The sequence below is a fragment of the Phymastichus coffea genome, unplaced genomic scaffold (assembly GCF_024137745.1).
Source record: "Phymastichus coffea isolate CEN01 unplaced genomic scaffold, Cenicafe_Pcof_1.1 PCOF00002, whole genome shotgun sequence".
Taxonomy (NCBI): domain Eukaryota; kingdom Metazoa; phylum Arthropoda; class Insecta; order Hymenoptera; family Eulophidae; genus Phymastichus; species Phymastichus coffea.
The window spans coordinates 4,134,836-4,153,689 of NW_026706813.1; the positions used below are offsets into that span (position 1 = coordinate 4,134,836).

The 18,854-nt window shown below is 41.4% G+C and overlaps 1 protein-coding gene across 5 annotated transcripts in view; it reads right to left on the reverse strand.

Annotated features, from left to right (window-relative positions):
- Window positions 1-2,527: 2,527 nt before the first annotated feature.
- LOC131663161 (apoptosis-linked gene 2-interacting protein X 1) overlaps window positions 2,528-18,854 on the reverse strand; it is a 1,103,979-nt gene continuing 1,087,652 nt past the window's right edge. For all 5 annotated transcript variants that reach the window (XM_058933370.1, XM_058933362.1, XM_058933344.1 and 2 more), the window contains one exon: window positions 2,528-2,766. In XM_058933370.1, coding sequence (XP_058789353.1) covers window positions 2,672-2,766 — 95 coding nt within the window. In that variant the 3' untranslated portion in view covers window positions 2,528-2,671. The remainder of the gene's footprint in view (window positions 2,767-18,854) is intronic.

Here is an 18,854-nt window from a genome sequence, read left to right on the forward strand (position 1 = left end):
GCTACTGAAAACTTAGTTTCAAGATTCATTTCGGGTGTCTTTTTCACTATCTTAATGGAGGATATTTCGACTCACTTAAATTTATCATCTTAATTCGTCACTTGATGTCGAATAAAATAACACAGGCCTGCAAGGTTTTGTTCTTTTGCAACTGAGGGTCATTTCCGAAGTAATTTTTGGCGTAGAATTCGAATCCGTCATCAGAATTTCTCCATCACGTCAGGTTTTTGAGTAATCGTCCCCTAAAGGTCGAAAAAACACGTTTTTTGGCCATATTCAAGGCTTGATTACATCGTGAGTTTATATTCTTTTCAAAAACGGTTGACGGCATCTTAAAGAAGCACTCTTACCCTTCAAAACCCATTTTTCAAATTTAAGATATCATTTTTTTTCATCAAGATATCATCAATTGAAGTTTGCCATTTTTGAGGTTTCACCATGAGCTTAAAAGTTCGGCCAATTATCCTGGAAGAATACGATATATTTCTTAGTATTTTTGGGATAATGATTCTAGAATCATTATAAAAAAAAAAACTAAGAAATATATCGTATTCTTCCAGGAAAATTGGCCGAACTTTTAAGCTCATGGTGAAACCTCAAAAATGGCAAACTTCAATTGATGATATCTTGATGAAAAAAAATGATATCTTAAATTTGAAAAATGGGTTTTGACGGGTATAACGGGGTTTTGACCCAGCGCGGGTCACTCGTTATATAAATTACGAGGGGATTAAAACAGCTCGATGGGGGGCCTCCTAATGGGCTGCGCAAAGCCTAGCCCAGCAGCAACAGGAACGTCGTGGTGCAGCGTCTGTTACCTTGGCCCGCGGAGAGCGTCGTGTAGTCCTATGGGCGCTTTGGAGCAATCACGAAATTCAGGCGCGAAAGCCGGACGGAACGGGATTGTTTACGATAGGTAAAAGGGAAGCTCAAAAGAAGAAAGCAGATATACGAATAACATCGAGTTTACTACGGAAAGTAATACAAAATTAATACGCAGCGTAAGCGGGAAAGAGAGTGGCGAAAGCTAGCGAGAGAGACATGCATTCGAGAAGGTACTTACAATAATATCTCGGCGTTAGCCCTGCAGGCGATGTCCTCAGCCTCGCACGTGGCTCGCGATGACGCGCAGTGTGCAGCTCGGGTGCAGTCAAGAAGCGGGCGGCCTTAAAGACTCGCACGCGCGGTCGCAGGAACTAGCCCACCAAAGGCACTAAGGGCAATCGCGGCGCCGATACTTTACACCGAGTGAACACTCGCGTATTCGCAGGCAACCGAAATGTCAGTCACAAAAGTTAATCGCGAAAAGTCGGATAACAAAAGATCGCAAGCACGAGTATAGCCGCTTGTCACACGTCCACATGCTTCGAAGTCGCCGGTACAAGAGCGAGTCCTTATCGCGCGCCTCTGCCCTACTCTCCTACTCGCACGCGTCGCGCCGGCCTCCCGAATTCTCTCTCTCTAGCCCGCCCTCTATTAGCGCTCTCTCTGACTTACCTTTGGCTGCCATACATGTGGGATAATTATAAAACAATTATATATATATAAGAATAATTATAATTATGTATGGGGAGAGAGAGACATAACGAGGGTCTGGCCGCTCGTTATAAGGGTAAGAGTGCTTCTTCAAGATGCCGTCAACCGTTTTTGAAAAGAATATAAACTCACGATGTAATCAAGCCTTGAATATGGCCAAAATACGTGTTTTTTCGACCTTTAGGGAACGATTACTCAAAAACCTGACGTGATGAAGCAATTCTGACGACGGATTCTAATTCAACGCCAAAAATTACTTCGGAAATGACCGTAAGTTGTAAAAGAACAGTGACGACTCTCTATTTTGCAGGCCTGTGTAATTTAAGTAAATTCAAGTAATTGTTCAATTACTTTAAATTGCTGTTACCAAGAAAAATTTATTACGCGCATAAATGTAGTTGAGTACCGTTTTCAGTTAACTGCAGCGCGCGCATGTCGGCTCTCACGTCGCTCCGCACTCGTTCTAAGCTGCGTTCTACATTCTGAAGCTGACCACTAATTGGCTACTCTTTAAAGTTGATTATCTCATTTCCTAATTACCAACAACACTTTTAGATAATTTTATCTTAAATAATTTTTCAAGACGAATCCAGTAATATAAGTTTCATTTAATGTTTCATAATCGCCGCGTATAAATAAATTAAATTTAATTACACATAAATAAATTTTAATATTTAAAACGTATTTCACATTAGGCGAGGTGGGGGGTCTAAGAGTGCTGATCTGATAGCTTATGCACTTTAGATCACTGATCTGAGGCCCGTACTGGTCTGAGGCACCCCTAATTTATGGCCTCTCTATTTGACCTATTTATAAGCAATAGTAATAGGAAAAAACGAGTGACTGGTTGTCGATTGGGGAGGCAGTAGCCTATTATTATGGAATAAGCAATAAACTGAATATAAAAAGAATAAAAAAAGAAATACAGTAGGTACCACTGGTAAGTTAAGAAATCAACAAAATATTATTTTAATAAAATTTATTTGTTTTATTATGCAACCTCAGTACTAATATACAAGGTTGTAAAAATACTATATATATATATATATACTTAATAAATTATTTTCTTCATTATTGTTTTATTATAATTATTGGTTTTTACATTATTTCTGCTGTTCCGAAAAGATTAGAGCTTTTATGAAGGCTTTCTATGTGACCCATCTTTAAAGCTAGAAATACTCGTGTAAGGTTCTATAGATGGTTGATGTGCATGTAATGGTCGAATTTCATCTGAAATATTTAGAATAAATTATTAAATGAAGATGAAAGTGTATGCTATATAGAAATTATGTAATAACAATAGAATAATTATAGTATATGTTCTCCTTTTGAGAATTTATTAATAAATACGAGTATGTATGGTTTGGTATGAGTCTGATTTCATCTCTCTCGAAATCTTATCATTTGGAGAGGATCAATGATGACCTATATAAACCTATATATTTATTAATTTTTATATTAGAAAACGAAAAAATCTCAATGTGTACTGCTTTGTCTTAATTCTCTAATCTTCTCTTAGAATAAATTTTTCTATACTATATTTCACATTTAAATTGAAACTTTCTTGGATTTGTAAAATAAAATGATGAAAAGGATATACTGCAAATATAAAATTATACTGAAAATCAATAATTTTTTTGATGTTATTGTACGTGCGGGGATCAATAAATCTTTACAAAATCCAGGAGATGGTGCTCGTCACGCTTAAATTATGATATTTTTGGCAAGCAATACTACACTAGATATCGTACAAAGTTTCAGCTCAATTAATTAAGTCGTTTTTGTGTGAACGTTGGTTGAACAAAAAGTTATTGGTTTATTTGAAAAATGGAAAAAAACGGAGTTTCGAGCTGTGATAAAACATTTTCATTTAAAAGGCTTTACACCATAAGAAATCACAGTTGAGTTGAACGCCTTTCATGGCAAGTCTGCCCCTGTATTTAAGACTATTTATAACTGGGTAAATGAATTAAAAACGTGGCCGTACAACAACAAAAGATGAACCTCGTTCAGGACGCCCCGTAGAAGTGAGTAAGCCCGAAATGGTCAACAAAATCCACGATATGGTGTTGAGTGATAGAAGATTAAAATTGCGAAAATTAGTTGAGGCCACAGGGGTATCAAAGGATACTATCATTTCAATTTTGCATGAAAAATGGGATAAAAAAATATCAGCAAGATGGGTGCCGCGTTTGCTCACTGTTGAAAACAAACGAATTCGCGTGGTCCTCTTGAGGCTCTTTTGGCACACATACGTCGTAATCCGGAAGACTTTTGGCATCGACTCGTAACTGTAGATGAAACATAGGTATACTACTACGCTCCAGAAACCAAAGAACAGTCCAAACAATGGATTACCGCAGGAGAATCAGCCTCAAAGAAGGCAAAGACAGTAAAGTCAGCTGGCAAGATTATGGCCACGGTTTTCTGGGATGCGTATGGAATTATCTACATCGACTACTTGGAAAAGGGCCAGACGATCACTAGACAATATTATGTGTCATTATTAGGTTAGCTGAAAGAAAAAATCAGAGAAAAACGTCCTCACTTGAACAAAAAAAAGCCTCTTTCTTCAAGACAATGCTCGAGTTCACAGGTGTGCAGTTTATATGGCAAAAATTAACCATTTAAAGTTCGAATTAATTGTCCATCCACTATATTCGCCTAATTTGGCTCCCAGTGACTTTTTCTTATTTTCTAACCTTAAAAAATGGCTTGCCGGACAACGATTCACGTCGAATGAAGAAGTCATCGCTGAAACAAATGCCTATTTTGAGGGTTTTCAGAAATCATATTTTTCTGATGTCTTCAAAAAAGTGGAAGGCCGTTTAATAAAATGTATCGACCTTCAAGGAGATTATGTTGAAAAATAAAAAAAATTACATACTCGAAACTTTTTTTTCCTTCTTTTTGTTAAGACTTATTGACCCCCCTCGTATATCAACCTCTCGTATATATGCAAAAGTCTGCCTATATAAGAGCAATAGGAAACGTATAGAAAAAGGATCTCATAAGAAAAATATCCATTGGGATAAATTTCTTTCTGTAACGCGATTTAAAAAAACTGTCTGCCATACAAATCATACACAAACGTGCGTTTATAGCAAGTCACTGTTAAGGGATGATAATACATTAACCTGTTAACCGAGCGGGACGTATAAATACGTCAAAAGTAAACAATATCGGGTACGGGTAGGACATATGAATACGTCCTCGATATTTATATTGCGCCCTGGAACAGGCGGGACATATATTTTACTACTACTATGGTAATACGTCATTCATACACGTCTTAGTGGAAAAAGACGCGCCCTTTATATGTTGCGTAATTAGAAAGGGATTTCCCCGTTCAACAGGTTAATGATATCAAATCAGGTTCATAAGTATTTCGAAGATATAAGCATCGAAAATAGAAACCATTCCTAGATTAGCCCTCAAAACCGTTACGAAGCTACCAAATGTCAATCGGCCACAAAACTGCTTTCTTCAAGGCTTTTCATTTAATTTAGAATTTAATCTCAATATAACATTGTTTTGACGTTACTGTTTTAATTTTGTTGATGAAAAATTTTCCGAATTATATAGATGATATGATATTCTTTAACACTAATGATAATTTTAAAATTTTAAAGATTAAGATTTAATTTTACTCAACATTAATTTATGTCATTTAATTCTTCATGAAAAAAATACTCAAGAAAATGCTTTCAATTTTTTATTAAGGTGGTAGCACATACCTCACAATTATTCTAAAGTATGAGATACCCAATAAATCTCTATTTTTTTCACAAAATTGATTCGCTTCATGATCACTGTTAATTTCTTGTCATTTTATACTCTACCCTTCTGTTGATCAGAATACTATGTCAAATATTTCATTAAAGATTACATGAAAAAGAAAGGTACCTTTCTCAAAATAAAATTCTTAATTACATGGCTGTAATTGTGTTATTTCTTTAATATACTAAATCTCATAAGAACCGTTAATGCGTTTCAAGACAAATAATACTCGATTGCTTATACTTTTACGTTCTTAATATACTGCATTTTGATAACATAAATTTATCTCGAAATCTTCACAAGCTCTTCAACTTTTTGGGAGTCAGATAATAATCAAAATTTCGATTTTTGATATTTCATTTTTATTAATTACCGTCTTCACAACTAAATCTTGCTTTTAAAATTCGTGCGCTTGCTCTCTAAACAATAAGAGTAAAGGAATTTCATAGTAATCGTGAATTACTTATTTCTGTACTTGACTAATAGGTGACGATTATGAATTAATCTACTATTTATTTACTTTGATAATTATAGTAATTATATTTGTTTTATTTATTCTTGTTATAAGTTTGTTATATTTTTAAATAAAATAGTTCAGTGACAACACCACAGGTAATCATAAGCTTCTTATTATACTTAAAGGAAAGCCCGAGCTATATCAACTATTTCACATTTATCCTGAATTACTCAGCCCGAATTGGTATATAAATATTATAAGATTACCTTTTCTTTGCATAATTGCTTGAGGGATTCCCAAGGCGGTACGACAAGGCTGTCGGCTGATCGACGGACACTCGATCAATTGTATACGCGTATTTTCTCCCTTGCACGAATATATCGGGTCGAAAATATCTCGACCTACCCGAAAAGATTACACTATACAGGGATCTGTGGATACACATATAATGGATAATATCACTATCCATTATAAAGGAACCACCCCGAAATTTTCTACGAAATTCTACAAAAAAATTGTTCAGACAAAAGTTGTTTGGGATAATGAGGAACACCTTTCCCAGAAATCGGATTTAACCTTGAGATTTATTTTCAAGGTCATTTGAAAGTCAAAGTCATTTTGTGAATAGGAACCTATAATTTTGATCCTGGATTCGAAAAAGAGCAAGCAATTTTACGCTCAGATAAGTTATTGTGTGGGGTGCGGTTAACCCCCCCCCCCCCCCCTCCCCCGCGTAAGGTCATGTAGAAATGAGAGAGGCAAAAAGATGCAAGAGTGAAAGTGAGGGGAGCGAGATGGAAGGGGAGGGGGGAGAAAAATTGGACAACACGATAAGAGAAGTGGGAAAAAGTAGTGGTGCAGAAAATATAATGGAGAAGATAGGGATAGATATAACGAATTTAAGAGAGATATGGGAGGAAGGAAGGAGAGAATGGACAGAAATGTTTAAAGAAATGATGGAAAAAATGGAATGAATGAAGACAGAGGGGAAAAGAAGAGAAGAAAGATGGGAGAAAGAAATAGGAAAAGTTAGGAGAGAACAAGAGAGAGAGAGAGAAGATAGAAGGAGAGAGACGAAAGAAGAAAGGGAAAAAGCAGAACTTAGAGAAAAGAAACTGCAGGAAAAATCGGGAGAGAGTATGAACTAGTTGGAAGAAGCGTGCGTGAAATTAAAAGAAAGTATAGAAGGAGGAAATGAGAAGCAAAGTGGAACAGAAGTAGGTAATAAGGAAGAAATAGAGTATATGAGAGAAAAAATGGATAGAGAAAGTAGGATAAACAATATAATAGTGACAGACTTAGAGAGTGGGTTAAGATGGGAAAAGAAGAGTGAGGCAGAGGACTGGTTAAGAAGGGAACTAGAATTGAAAGGGGAGATAGTGAATCTGAGAAGAATAGGAGGGACAGCGGGGAGGGATGATCGGAGAGAAAAAGGAAAAAAGATGTGGCAAATTAGATGCGCTTCATGGGAACAAAAAGAAGAAAATATGAAGAGGAAAAAGAAGCTGGGGCAGAAAAAGATCTTTATAGATCAGGACTGGATGTGAAAGCAGAGGAAGATAAGAGAGGAAGTAAGAAGAAAAGCGAGAGAAATAAAAAGTAAAGGTAAAGAGGTGAAGATATGGCATAACGCGTTGAAGTCAGAAGAAAAAGAATGGTGGTGGAGCGAAGAAGAGGGAAAAATGGTAGGAAAAAGGGCGGAAGGGTTTCGAAAAAAATAGGGAAAAAAGAGAGAAAGAGAGGAGGGAAGGGAGAGAGAGGGAAGAAAGGCAATAAAGATACTATTCTGGAACGTGGCGGGGATTAGGAGCATGGAGGAAGACGACTGGCAATATGTTAGGGAATTTGATATAATAGGGCTAACCAAAACCTGGGTGAAGTGGCAAGGGGCAAAAACTGGAATAGAGAAGCAACTGAAAGGGTATAACATAGAGTGGAGAGACTCAAGAAGAGAAGGAAGAAGAGGGAGAGAAATAGGGAAGGAATAATGGGGGTAAGAGAGAGGAAAGGGATGTGTAAGGTTGAATGAAAGAAAGAAAGGACAAGTGAGGTAATAGCAGGAGAAATAAAGATCGGAGGGAGGAAATACATGATAGCAACGGTGTATACGCAACGTGAGAAAAAGGAAAACTATGAATACCTGAGTGAAGAGATAGAGGAGAACAGAGGAAAAACAATAATTATAGGAGGGGACTGCAACGCAAGAACAGGTAATAAAGGGAGAGAATGGGAGACAGAAGAAAACCTGGAAGAAATAAAGGCCAAGGATAAAGTGTTAAACGCATAGGGAGAAGAAATGTTAAAATGGCTAGGAGATATAGGCTGTGATAACGAATGGGAGAAAAGAAGGAGATTAAGAGACAGAAATAACATATATAGAAGCGAGAAGAATGTCAACGATAGACTATGTAATAGGTAACGAGGAAGGTGATGAGACAATAAAAAGGGTTTAAATAAAAGAGAGGGTAAAGTCGGACCACTTACCTGTAGAAGTGGAATTGGGAGACACAATAGCAGAAGAAAGAAAAGAAGAGGAAGAAACAATGATAGACTATCGGCCACAGACAGACTACTGACGCGAATAAGAGGATGGAAAGTGATCGAGGAATATACAACCAGTGATCACCAATACATCAATTTTAAAGTGAGAGACGAAAATACGGCTAGACGAAGAGGTAACGTGTTACTCCCTCTACGATGGGACACGAAATACCTGGACAGAAAAGAACTCGACAGACTACTGCAAAACGCAGAGCCTTTTACGGAAACCACTTGAAGTGGTACGGACAGTGACTCGGCGGAGAAGTTAGCTGAGGAGGCGGAAAAATACCTCCGTCATCTATGCGACGCTACGGTGCCGAAAAAACGATACAGACGCGCCCGGCGACAGATGTACTGGTGGACGCAGAAAATTTCAGACATCAGACGTGAATGTCACTGGCGACGTAGACAGACACAAAGACAAAGAAACAGACATGACGAAGAAGCCTCAGAGACATACAAACTTGCCAGAAAAAGGCTGAGATAAGCTATAACGGTCAGTAAACGACAATGCTAGACACGACTGACAGACGAGGTGGACTCGGACCCGTGGGGGATGGGATACAAAATCGTGACCCGGAAACTAGGCGTCCGAGCTCCACCGGAGATAAAAGACGCTAGAACAATGGAAAAGATAGTTGAGGGTCTTTTTCCAACGCATCCTGACAGAATCGATGACACGAACACGGACGAAGAAATGGAATGTCGATCACCAGTACATTGTTTTTGAAGTGGTAGAACGGACGGGAACAAGACGAACAAGAACTCATCAACACCCGCGGTGGAATCTACGTAAACTCGACGGATGAAAATTTTCGGATGAGCTAATGGTAGCACCGACTCCAGGGGAGAGAATTCCCCCCGAACTAACGGGCCGGCAAAGAGCGGAAAGACTGACAGACGAAACGGCCAAATTAATAGACATCTTGTGTAGAAGCACAATGCCGAAACGTCGACAGATACAACAAAGACAACCACAATACTGGTGGACGAACGAGATAACCGAGCTACGCAGAATATGCCTGACAAATGGATGACGAGTGACAAGGGCAGGGGACGAACCCGAAAAGGAAAACCTCCAAGCCATATACAAAACAGCACGGAAGACGCTGACGAAAGCAATACGAGATAGCAAGACGCGATGGTGGAGAAAGCTCTGCAAGGAGGTAAACGAGGATCCCTGGGGAACCAGCTACAAAATCGTGATCGGGAAACTAGGGGATCGAGTCTCACCGGAACTCAGAGATGCCGAAACAGCATGACCGATTGTTGACGGATTGTTTCCGACGCACCCGATTAGGACAAATGTGATGAATGACGTGGACGCACAAATGCCCCCCGCATTTGCCGCTGAGGAGCTCATCAGAGCAACAAATGCGATAAAGATGGGTAAGGCACCGGAACCGGACGGAGTACCATCCGAGATCCTCCGGTTTGTGGCTCGTCTACGGCTGGAGATACTCCTCGAACTGTACAACACGTGCTTGACAACAGGAACGTTCAGCGACCGGTGGAAGATGGCAAGGCTCGTTCTTATCCCAAAATGTAGGAGCGATCCTGGCACGTCTTCGGCTTACCGACCGTTGAGTTTACTTGACACGACTGGTAAACTCTTTGAACAATTACTGAGACCAAGACTGATGAATGCGATACAGACCGGACGGGGTTTATCAGATTTGTACTTCGGTTTTAGGAGGGGTCGATCGACGATTGGAGAGATCCAAAAGGTAGTCGACTCTTTCCTGGAACTTGACAGACACTGTCACACAGCGCGACCTATAATGTTGCTGGCGACGCTCGACATTAGGAATGCTTTTAACTCGGCCAGGTGAAGGGATATCTTGGACACGCTGAAAAGCAACTTCAGGATCCCGCCATACCTGCTTCAGGTTGTGGAGGATTACCTAAAAAACATACGGATAACGTACGAGACGATCAAAGGACAAGTAATGAGACAGGTTACCGCTGGGGTGGCACAGGGGTCAATACTGGGACCTGACTTCTGAAATGGCTTATACAATAGCTTGCTTCGGCTTGGGATGCCGCTCGGAGTGACCCTCGTTGCCTACGCTGATGACGTCGCGGCGGTGATTGCGAAAAGGTCCCCCGAGTTGGCGCAGCTGGCGTTGAACCAGACCATGAGACGAGTCGGATCATGGATAATAGACCATGGACTACAACTCGCAACAGAAAAAACGGAACTGATGTTTCTCACGAGAAGACGCATACAGACGATACTGCACATGAGTGTGAGGACATGCGACATGGAGACCAAGAGGGAAGTCAAGTACCTTGGGCTAACCCTCGATACGAAGATGACCTTCTGGCCTCATATACAGAAAACAACCCGGAAAGCGGCAGAGAGGATAGCATCCTTGAGTCGCCTGATGGCGAATACGACGGGACCGAGATCGAGGAAACGATGTCTGTTAATGGCGGCAGCTTACTCGATCCTTCTATACGGTGCGGGAATATGGGCAGACTTCCTGAAGGCAAAGAAATACTGTAAGTCGATGGTGATGGTACAGAAACAGAGCGCACTGCGAATCGCTTGCTCTTACCGAACAGTCTCTGCGCAGGCTGTTTTAGTGGTAGCTGGCGTAAAACCCGTGGATCTTCTGGCATTTGAACGCAAAAGGATCCACGGGAGCAGCGCGGATATAGGACGAAAGAACGCGACAATCGCTGAGCGAGACATGACAATTGAGATTTGGCAAAGCAGATGGACAGAGGAATGAGGTGGTAACTGAACGAGACGATTGATACGGCACTTGAGGCTGTGGCTCGGAAGGAAATTTGGTGATGTAAATTTCTACGACACCCAGCCCTTCAACTCTTGACGGACCACGGGTACTTCCGACGGTACCATTGCAATATGACTAAAACTAAGGGGAATCCACAAAAAGTGATGCGCAGAAGGGGCTGTTTCAAATAATTTATTGTACTTTACTTAAATTCTGATTACACTTTAAATATTTGTAATATGCTCTGGGATGCTCTTGAACGGCTGTCCGTCGAGGCGTTCGGGTCAAGACTGACTCGCAAAAACTGGCCCCTGGCGGGAAAGGTCATTCTCGAGCGCTCCCTGTCGGCCCCCCTCTGAGGCGTCAGTGATTGGCCTAACCGCCCGCCGGTAGGGGCAGGGCGCTGGGTGCGCGTTTGTTCCAAACATCCCACCCGCCTCGTTCCGGGAACGACTTCATTTGATAGGGCTGCTGCTGTCGACGAGCTGGATGTGTCCTGGGTGGGTAGCCGAGCGACCTTGACGATGGGTCGAGTATACTCGCCGGTGGCGGTTTTATCGGTGACCGCTCTCACAAGGCCATCTGATCCAGGCATGGTACCGTCACGCGGCTAAGAGGCCATCGGCCGTCCGGTCGAAGCAGAGTGGGGTCGAGGAGGATGACAAAATCTCCGACTTCGAGGTTGGGCTGAGGAGATTTCCACTTTGCCCTCTGGAGTAGTGTGTTCAGGTACTCCCGACTCCAGCGGGCCCAGAAGTGGCTTCTCATGGCCTGGACGAACTCCCAATGACTTGCTCTATCTAGGGGCTGGCCGGTGCTGCTAGTCTAAGGATAAGAGGTGGCTGAAGTCCCGATGAGGAAGTGCCTAGGAGTGAGGGCCTCAATGTCATCGAGGTCACCAGCGGGTGGAACGAGAGGGCGGCTGTTTAGAGTAGCTTCGATGGAAACAAGAAGAGTGGTGAGCTCCTCGTAAGTGAGACGGCGAGGAAAGGCCACCCGCATCAAGTGTCTCTTCATCGACTTGACGCCGGCCTCCCACAGGCCCCCGAAGTGCGGTGCCGAGGGCGGAATAAATTTCCACGAAGTTCCGTCCTTGGCGAGTGTTCTCTCGATGACGTCCCAGTCGATTTCGGCCTCTCGGAGCAGACGTCGCAGCTCCTCAAAAGTTGGTGCCATTGTCTCTCCAACCTTCAGCTGGTCTCCCACGCCTCCTGAGACAAACCGAGTAAAAGCTCCTAGAAAACTGGCGGTGGTGAGGTCGCTGACGAGCTTCAGGTGCACTGCCTTTGTGCAGAGGCACACAAATAGCGCAACGTAACCTTTCAACGTGGCAGCACCTCTCCCTTTGTTGCGGCACATGGAGAGCGGCCCAGCGTAGTCAACCCCGCACTTGGAGAATGGTCGAGCGGGGGTGACTCTGGCCGGTGGTAGAGCGGCCATTTGTTGGGAGTCAGGGCGTGCAGTCAGTCGAGCACATAGTGTGCAGTGGTGTATGAGTTTCTTGATGCGGACTCGGGCTCCGGTGATCCAAGCTCGTTGGAGGGCGCGAGAGTAGGTCGCTCGGAAGCCCCCGTGAAGGCAGCGCTCGTGGGCCCAGCGGATAACGAGCTAAGCGAAGGCGGACTTCCCGTGGAGTAGTATTGGGTGTCGCTCGTCGAAAGGCAGAGGCGACCGAGCGAGCCGCCATCCGACTCAAACTGCCTCGTCCTCCGAGGAAGTAGCAGCCAATGATGAGCGGTTTTCAGACGCAATGCATCGAGCGTGGTGGTCCAGGAGAATGCTCTTGCTCTCCATAAAGAGCTCCTCGGCGACTGCGTAGTCATTGCCTCGTTCTGCAATGCGTCGTTCTGAGTGTGAAATATGGCGGGCTCTTCTTCGCGCCGCTGAGTCCGCCTAGGCGCGCTGTCGTCGAAAGAGAGAAAAAGGGGGGGGGGGGGTCCTTGGCTGCATCGGCAAGCGCGGCAGAGGTATCGGCCGTTGCGTCGTCCTCGCATCCGATGGTCCGTTTCCTAGTTGCCCTTAGTGCGTGCGCCCAGGCAGGACACCGCGTGCACGAAGACCTCGTGTGGGCGACCGCTCACCCGCCGTGCCGAGTTGATGCCATCATCGTCGAACGCCGCCCTGCGTGCATCTGCGTGCCGGCAGTTCCTCACGCGACTCAAGTGTTCGCAGCCGTGGCGCTTGTTACACCGAGTCGGTGGCCGCCGTTGCGCGCCACTCGCCTAGGCACCATATTTGTGAGTCGCTGGATTGTCGCGTAACCCAGGAGTTCGTCGACGGCAGCCGCCCGCCGTGACGCCCGTCATTCATTAATGAGTGACCCGTGACTCGGTTCTCTGTTGAGCCTTGCATAATGCTGCGCAGCTGGCTTCCTCTCTGCCCGCATTAGAGAGGCTTGAGGACGCGATGGGCGTCCGCCATTGCACTCGGATAGTTTTAGTTTACTCACCGTGGATTTCCTCTTTTGGCACGAAGGACCAATGATGCGCAGAAGGTGAAGAATAAGGCGGGGCTTTTTCAATTAATTTATTGCACTTTACTTAAATTCTGATTACGCTTTCAATATTTGTAATACGCTCTGGGATGCTCTTGAACGGCTGTTCGTCGAGGCGTTCGGATCAAGACTGACTCGTAAAAACTGGCCCCTGGCGGGAGAGGTCACTCTCGAGCGATCCCTGTCGGCCCCCCTCTAAGGCGTCAGTTATCGGCCTTACCGCCCGCCGGTAGGGCCAGGGCGCTGGGTGCGCGTTTGTTCCAAACAAAAAGAATTCCGCAACTCCTTGTAAAAAAAAAAAATAATAACCCAATACCCAAGATAAATAAAAGTTCGATTATTAAGGTTGTTTTTGATTTCGTGTGTTCGTGTCACATTTAGTAACGTGAACCAATCTAACCAATGTATGCAAAGAGGGAGTGTCCAGTCTATCTAGGCAAGATGAGAATGTTGAGCCGATCAAGACAAGACGTTGGCTACCCAGCCAATGAAGACAAGGTATTAATTACCCAGCCAATTCAGGCAAGGTGGGAATGCGCAGCCATTGAAGACAAAACGATGACTACAGATAGAGTTATGGTCAAGGTTGTAACACAAACATTTATCTCAGAAAATGTTCAAAAATACCGCCGTTCAAATTTATGCAGTGTTGAATTCTACGTTCGAAGTTTTCAACTGTGGACAACAAAACGTGACGCGTAATAGTTCTGTAAGATTGTATGATGCGTTGCATCATATCTTGCCGTGTTGTTGGTTGCTGTGCATAAACAACACTTTTCAAATAACCCCATAAAAAGAAATCTGGACTTGTTAGATCTGATGATCTTGAACACCAGTCAGTAATGCCACTACCAATGTTTATCCATCGTCTTCGGTATCGTTGCTTCAAAAAGTGAAGAACTATTAGTGAGCGATGACACAGTGCACCGTCCTGTTGAAGATAATCATCATCTTGTTTCCAAGTCCACATCTTCCAATAATTCTGGTAATTCATTCTGCAGGAAATTAAGATATGCTGCACCATTGATATTCCTATTGAAAAAATAAGGTCCTATCGGATAACCATTTATTATACCGCACCAAACTACAAGGCTCCATCTATGCTGATTATCAACATGACGTACCCAATGAGGGTTCTGGATAAACCAATAATGACTATTATGGTGATCGAATTGTCGAGCGAGACTGAGCCGGCCCGAAGTCGTTAAGTGGACGCCAAGATTAGATGTTAGAAAAAGAGAGAGGAGTTTGGGGCGTGCGTGGTCCACGCAGGATTAGGCAAGCACGTAACCCGTAACCAATTAGCGCATTGGTCGCGCGCTGCCTAATAAGTAGGTCAAGTGGGGAGAGAAAGAGCGAGCGAAGAAGCTGTCGATCGCGGAAGTGAACGAGTGGTCAGACGGTTCTTAGTCGGTCAGGGTGCAGAGTTGAGAGTGCAGTTGAGAGCGCAAATGTCAGCCGAACGCACACGGGGTCAAAAATAGGGGTTTCCATTACAAAAAACACTTCGACCTTGAAATGACCTTCAAAATGAGGTTAAAGGTCAAAGGTTTTTGGTGCATTGGGTGGCCCACTCTGTTCTGAACAAATTTTGTAGAGGTCATTTTTCGATATCTTAAAAATTAAAAAAACGCTTTTAGGCAGTTTTTCAAGCATTTGACCTTAAATCGACCTTCTCAAGGCCATGAAAAAAAATTTAAAAATACCGTTTTGGACGTAAAATTTTCCGCTCTTTCGATTGCCGTTATCAAAAATAGGGGTTCCCATTTAAAAAAACAAAGTTGACCTTGAAATAACCTTGAAGGTCAATCTCAAGGTCAAATCCAAGGTCACCATCGGATTCCGCGTTGAAAGTTACTAAAGGAATGACCTTGACCTTGGTCTAATAATCTGTAACTAAAAAGCTACAGCCTTGTTCCGTTACTTATTTGACACCTTGTATATAGTCAGCATACATTTCTTTTAAATTTTTTCGCAACTCATTGTGTCTGCGCGGTCATCTTATTCGTCAATTTCGCATCCATATTATTTTTGATACAGTCAGTTCGTTTCATTTCCATTTCTCTATTTCTCATGTGATCTCAGCTATCGTTATTGCCGTTCAGTCGATTTCCTATGTCTCTTGCGCTTGTGTTTTCTCTCTATACTGGTCAACATGGCCACCGCTGCTCGTAAGTGTACAGATGTACTTCGGCATCGCCATCTGCTTTACTTCTTTGAGCGTTCGTCATTCATCATCCGTGGCATGTATTTATGTGTATGGGAAAACTTATGGCTTTCCCTATTGATTTTCAGTGTTTGTTGGGGTAGTTTTCCGTCGTTTAGGAGAGTTTTTTACAGTCCTGATAGTTTTTAAACAGTTGATTTTAAAACACAAATTAATTTCTTCTAACTGTTTAAAATTTTTCACTTTGCTTACTAACGTCCTCCGTTAAAAATTTTCTGCTCTTGAGAAAATCCAAGGAAAACAATTTTTTACTTTTTAAGAAATAATCTTGTAAAATGTTGTATTCAAGAATAAGACGTTAATGTATGAAAATCAAATAAATTATTTTAAGCCATTTTCATTTGAAAAATATAAATTTCGGTGTACTAATGCTATCAAGAAATGAATAAGTAAATAAATAATCATGTATATAAAACTTATATTAGTGGAATTAGGTGAAGATAAGTATAATTTCTGGACTATGGGAAAATTATGATATGATATATATAAATGTATGTATGATAGTTTTATCAGAATTGTATTTATATTCCACTATCAGCGGCTCTGATGGCTTCTAGTTATTTTCAAAATTGATAAAAATGGTTTAGTCATTCTTCTTTAGTAGCCAATAAAATTTTCTTGTTGTTGGATGTATTGTATCGACTTAATATTAAACAAACAGCATAGTTTACTCTATACAGATAATAATAAGAAACTATTTTGTTATTTCATATTTCATACCTGCTACATAAGTATTACTTTAATATTATTTTGTTTATGCAAGTTATTTCACGACTTTTTTATATTAGTTTTTAAAAAAGTTTTCAATACACTGATTGTGAGAATTTATTATTTAAAAAAATGTATTAGTACTGTGACGGTAAACGTCGAATTAGCGCTAATAATGTAACCTAATTGCTGCTCGCGGGGGCAGCACCTACTGGGGAGATTAGGAACGTAACGAAGGAATTCGGCACGCGAGCAGACGGAACGCGCACGCTTGAAATTGAACCAGTGAAGCATTGTCCATCAAGGAGTTCGCCCGTGTAGACAAGATCAACTATTGCTACCCGAGTTACCGGAGCCGAATTCCATTCGCAAAGCAGCCAGACGAGAGAGCCAGAGATTGTCGCAGCCGAGGAGCCGTGCAACTCACGAAAGTGAAAGCTTGAGCCAGCAGGCAAAAGCACCGTGCGCTGCGATAACGCTTGTGTGTGCGTGAGGTTTCGCCATCGAGGGCGAAACCACGTGTTTATAAGTTCGCGACTCGCGACACGTATATACAATAGACCTTTTCTCGAGTGCGACTTGTTGGTGTCATCTTCGAGTGCCCGCAAAACAAAGGTAAGCTGGCCAGCTTAATCTCGCGATCGCGGTTGCATGTTTAACAATTAATTTCTCGTGTTCGAAGCGTGCATGCAATAGCTTTGTTAACAAAGAGCAGCGAGCGTCCCGACACTGCGTATCGTCGATGAGCGAGCGCCGATGTCAACATAAACACGCGGGCCGAATGTAATGTAACATTCAGAGGTAATAAAGAGTTTTCGTCTGTGATATTAGCCAGTACTTTCGACTCACTTATTCCGTATCGCTTCCACTCACAGTTGTAGTTAGTTGGTTGACTGACATTTGTTTCCCTCTTGCTTTCCGACTAACGTATCGAGTATAGGCAATTACGCGCACCCTTCGGTGGAATTGCGCGGATAAAATAATTAAACGGTACCGATCCCGTTACAGTACTAAATAAATTATTTTTCAATGCCTTCTGATAAATATTTTATTTAAACAGATAATAAGAATCAATTCTATTGTTTAAGAAATTAATTAAGACCGTAACAAATTCAAAATATTTCATAGAATATATATACGTATACATATTAAACTTTTTCATTTCAGATTAAAAACTGAAAATTAACCCTCTAAACGTTTCGAAATTTTATATCAGCTTATTTTCAAACTCTACATATACCTGAGAGTAAAACAAATTATAAAGTGATGCAATTGTCGGAAAGAATTAAAAGCATTATAATAAATTCAGTGAATGATTTCAATGAAGTAGATATTATCCCTGAATATACAACTTTTCAAGAAGATTATAAAGATCACAATGCTAAAATAGTAGACGATGAAGTTCAACATCACATTCCTGACTCTTTTAGAGCACCCTCAGATCGCTGTACATAAGATAATAAAGATATTAGTTTTGCATAAGTAAAAAGTTGTAGAATACTGAAGAAGCACCACTAGGTTAACACACTTAGCAAAAGTGGTACTTATAGAAAAAAAAATTGGAAGAATTTACAAGTATACTTTTAATAATTTTAAAGCAGTAGTGGACGCTGGCTATATTATGCATGATCGTGATATACGTCGATGGGCATTACAAGCTCAAAATATTATATAGACTAGGTACTTAAATTTAAGAAAGCTCATAAAATATTATCCCAAAACGTAAATAAGTTTATAACCAAGAGAGCACTAGAAAGTAATTTAGAACTAATAACTAAAGCATATATGTTTATTGCTGATGTTAAAGCAGGTATATGAGTAATCGGAATTCATAATGTGTTTAATTCTGATCAGAACGAATTTCAACTGGAAATGAACGAGAGAAGAACGTTAGCGATCGAAAGAGAAAAATAAGTAGTATTTAATAGTCAGTTTTTTCAATAACGCACAGTTATACTATACAGTCACTTACATCAGCTGCAGAGGAATTATTGTCACCTCTTTTTTAAGTTTTGAAGGAAGCTAGCGGTGAGCTTGGATCCATTGTTGAAACTAGTTTATTTAGACCGAAAAATGTACACGTAAAACCATATAAATTTGGGAAATTGACTATAAGTATATATTTCCATATAGTTACAATTAACCTCATTATAAATGATTTTACAAATAAGATTTTTAATTTTAGATCTCTTTAAAATATGGTCGGAAAAAGTATATTTCATTAATATAGGCTCCACCAATACGATGCCGTTGCTTGACTCCTCGCGTAATAAAATTATAAATGTCAAAAATAGGTAAAATTTGAGAGCCGATTCTGCTCAGTAACAAACTAAGATTAGAAAGAATCATGAAAGCGTTATTTCTAAT